At 35.3% G+C, this 3185-nt stretch overlaps 1 protein-coding gene across 1 annotated transcript in view; it reads right to left on the bottom strand.

Annotated features, from left to right (window-relative positions):
• The window catches only part of ARMC2 (armadillo repeat containing 2), a 126825-nt gene that overhangs the window by 115777 nt on the left and 7863 nt on the right, over positions 1–3185 (bottom strand). Inside the window, exon 4 of the mRNA XM_011975944.1 lies at positions 313–385. Within this exon, the coding sequence (XP_011831334.1) occupies positions 313–385 (73 nt within the window). The remainder of the gene's footprint in view (positions 1–312; positions 386–3185) is intronic.

The following is a 3185-nucleotide window of genomic DNA, read 5'->3' as shown; positions in this document are numbered from 1 at the left end:
ATACAACTTAAGAAAATATGTATGTATAACTAAGAAAGCAAAAATATTGTGAAATATTGCTTACCAAGTTATTATATATTTTAAAAATTCTTCTTTATTATCAAACTATAGGTAAATTATAGAAGTATTTCATTAGATATTACCCATTACATTTGAACAATATAAAATAATCTGCTTTCATATTAAATTATTAGTCTATTTAGGTGTACATGATAATTATCATAGCATATATAAGTACTGATTCCAAGTATTTTTGGCCAATTTCATTTCACAACATAATATAAAGTACTGGTGGTTATATAAAGTACTCACCAGCTCTAGTGGACTAAGACGTGCGCCAGAGATAGGCCTGGAATCAGATGACTCAAAACTGGATGCATGGAGGCTAGCATAAAAGATGGTGCAGAGTGTTAGTTTGTGAAGAATTATTTCTTTATTTATAGTATATATTAGTTAACTCTAGCTAAAAAGCAAGTAAAAGGATGCGATGCATAAGCCTTAAGGAAAAACATTTTTTTAATGTTATTGTACTTAAAACAGTTTATTAAGAAGTCTTTTGATTACATTTAGGAAGTTTGAAATATACTGAATAATGAAAAGAATAAGTGTATAGAGGAATTTTTTAAAAAGCTTTGTTCATGTCACTTCAGAAAGCTGGTATGGGACAACCGCTAGTAACCATTTCATTCCAAAGTAACTTCCTGAACCAGTGTTTGGAATCACTTCTAGGAATCTTGAACAAAATTCAAACTTAAAAAGACAACTACCTTGAAAATCAATCAATGTAATCTATCACACCACAAGCTAAAGAAGATACAGAAAATACAAGCTAAAGAAGATACATATTAGCAGATATAGAAAAGGCATCTGGCAAAATCCAACACTCATAATAAAAATTCTTAGCAAACTAGGAATAGAAGAAAACTGCTAAGAATATCTACAAGAAACCTACAGCTAACATCATATTTATGGTAAGAAAGAGTTTTCCCACTAAGATGACAAAGAAAGCAAGGATGTCCCCTCTTACTACTGCTTTTCAGTATCATACAGAACATCCCAGCTAATGCAATAAGATAAGAAAAAGAAATTAAAAGCATACAGATTGGGAAGGAAGAAATAAAACTCTTTGTTTGCAGATAACAGGATTATCTATGTAGAAAATCCTAAAGAACTGACAAAACCTCCTGGAACTAATAAGTGATTATAGTACAGTTGCAAGATACAAGGTTGGAAACTGAAATTAAAACATATTATCATTTACATTAGCACTCCAAAAATTAAATACTTATAAATCTAACAAGATATGGATAAAATCTAGATGAGGAAAGCTACAAAACTCAGTGAAAGAAATCAAAAAACTAAGAAAATGGAGAGAGCTTCCATTTTCATGGCTAGGAAGACTCAATGTTGTCAATATGTCAGTTCTTCCCAACTTGATCTATAGATTCAATGCAATCTCAATCAAAATCCTGGCAAGTCATTTTGTAGATATCGACAAACTGATTCTAAAGTTTCTATGGAGAGACAAAAGACCCAGAATAGCCAACACAATGTTGAACAAGAAGAACAAATTTAAAGGACTGACACTCCCTGACTTTAAGACATATTATTATAAAGCTACAATAATAAAGACAGTATAGTACTGGTGAAAGAATAAACAAATAGATCAATGGAACAGAATAGAGGGCCCAGAAGTAGACTGACATAAATACAGTCAACTGATCTTTGACAAAGGAGCAAAGGCAATACCATGGAGAAAACATAGCTTTTTCAAAAAATGGTGCTGGGCTCTTTCACGGAGGTGGAGGCTCGATGCATTCAAGATCCACCTTCACTCACAACCCATTGCCATGGCCAAAGAAGACACTGCTGCTAGAGGTGCAGTGGATGTTAATACTGCTTTAAAAGAGGTGCTGAAGACCAGTCTCATCCACGACAGCCTAGCACATGGAATTTGCAAAGCTGTCAAAGCCTCAGACAAGAGCCAAGCCCATCTTTGTTGCTTCCATCTAACTGTGATGAGCCTGTCTATGTCAACTTGATGGAGGCCCTTTGAGCTGAACACCAAATCAACCTAACTAAGGTTGATGACAAGAAACTAGGGTAATGGGTAGGTTTCTCTAAAACTGACAGGGAGGGAAACCCCATAAAATGGTTGGTTGTAGTTGTATCGTAGGACTATGGAAAAGAGTCTCAAGCCAAGGATGCTATCAAAGAGTACTTCAAATGCAAGAAATTGACAAGTAAAACCTTGGCTCATATTCCTAAAAAACAAACAAACAAAAACAAAAAAACAAAAAACAGTGCTAGGACAACTGGACATCAACCACCTACATGCAAAACAAAAACAAAACACAAACCTAACACCCTTCACAAAAATTAACTCAAAATGGGTCATAGACCTAAATGTAAAACACAAAACTATAAAATCCCTAAAACATAACACAGGACAAAGTCTAGAAAACCTTGGGTATTCCGGTGACTTTTAACATACAACACCAAAAGCAAGATCCATGAAAGAAATTGGTAAGCTTGACTTCAGTAAAATTAAAATGTTCTGCTCTGCAAAAGACACCATCAAGAGAAGAAGAAGAAAAGCCGCAGAGCAGGAGAAAACATTTGCAAAAGACATGTAAGATAACGAATTGTTATCCAAAACACACAAATAATTCTTAAAATTCAACAAGAACACAAACAACCCATTTAAAAAATGGGCCACAGACCTTAACAGACACCTGACCAAAGAATACACACATATGTAAAACAAATATATAAAAAGATGCTCCACGTCATATGTCCAGGGAAAGTAAATTAGAACAATGAGATACCACTACACACGCATTAGAATGGCCAAAATCTAGAACACTGACAATGCCAGTGCTGGCAAGGATGTGAGGAACAGGAACTCTCATTCATTGCTGGTGAGAATGCAAAATGCTACAGCCCGTTTGGAAGACAGCTTGGCAGTTTCTTACAAAGCTAAACACAATCTTCCCATACGATCCAGCAATCATGCTCCTTGGAATTTACCCAAAGGAGTTGAAAACTTCGACAGGTGTGGTGGCTCATGCCTGTAATCCCAGCACTTTGGGAGGCCAAGGCGGGCGGATCACAAGGTCAGGAGATTGAGACCATCCAGGCTAACATGGTGAAACCCCGTCTCTACTAAAAATACAAAAAAAAAA

Source organism: Mandrillus leucophaeus, unplaced genomic scaffold (genome assembly GCF_000951045.1).
Source record: "Mandrillus leucophaeus isolate KB7577 unplaced genomic scaffold, Mleu.le_1.0 Scaffold160, whole genome shotgun sequence".
NCBI classification, from domain to species: domain Eukaryota; kingdom Metazoa; phylum Chordata; class Mammalia; order Primates; family Cercopithecidae; genus Mandrillus; species Mandrillus leucophaeus.
This window is presented reverse-complemented; position numbering and strand designations above follow the sequence as displayed.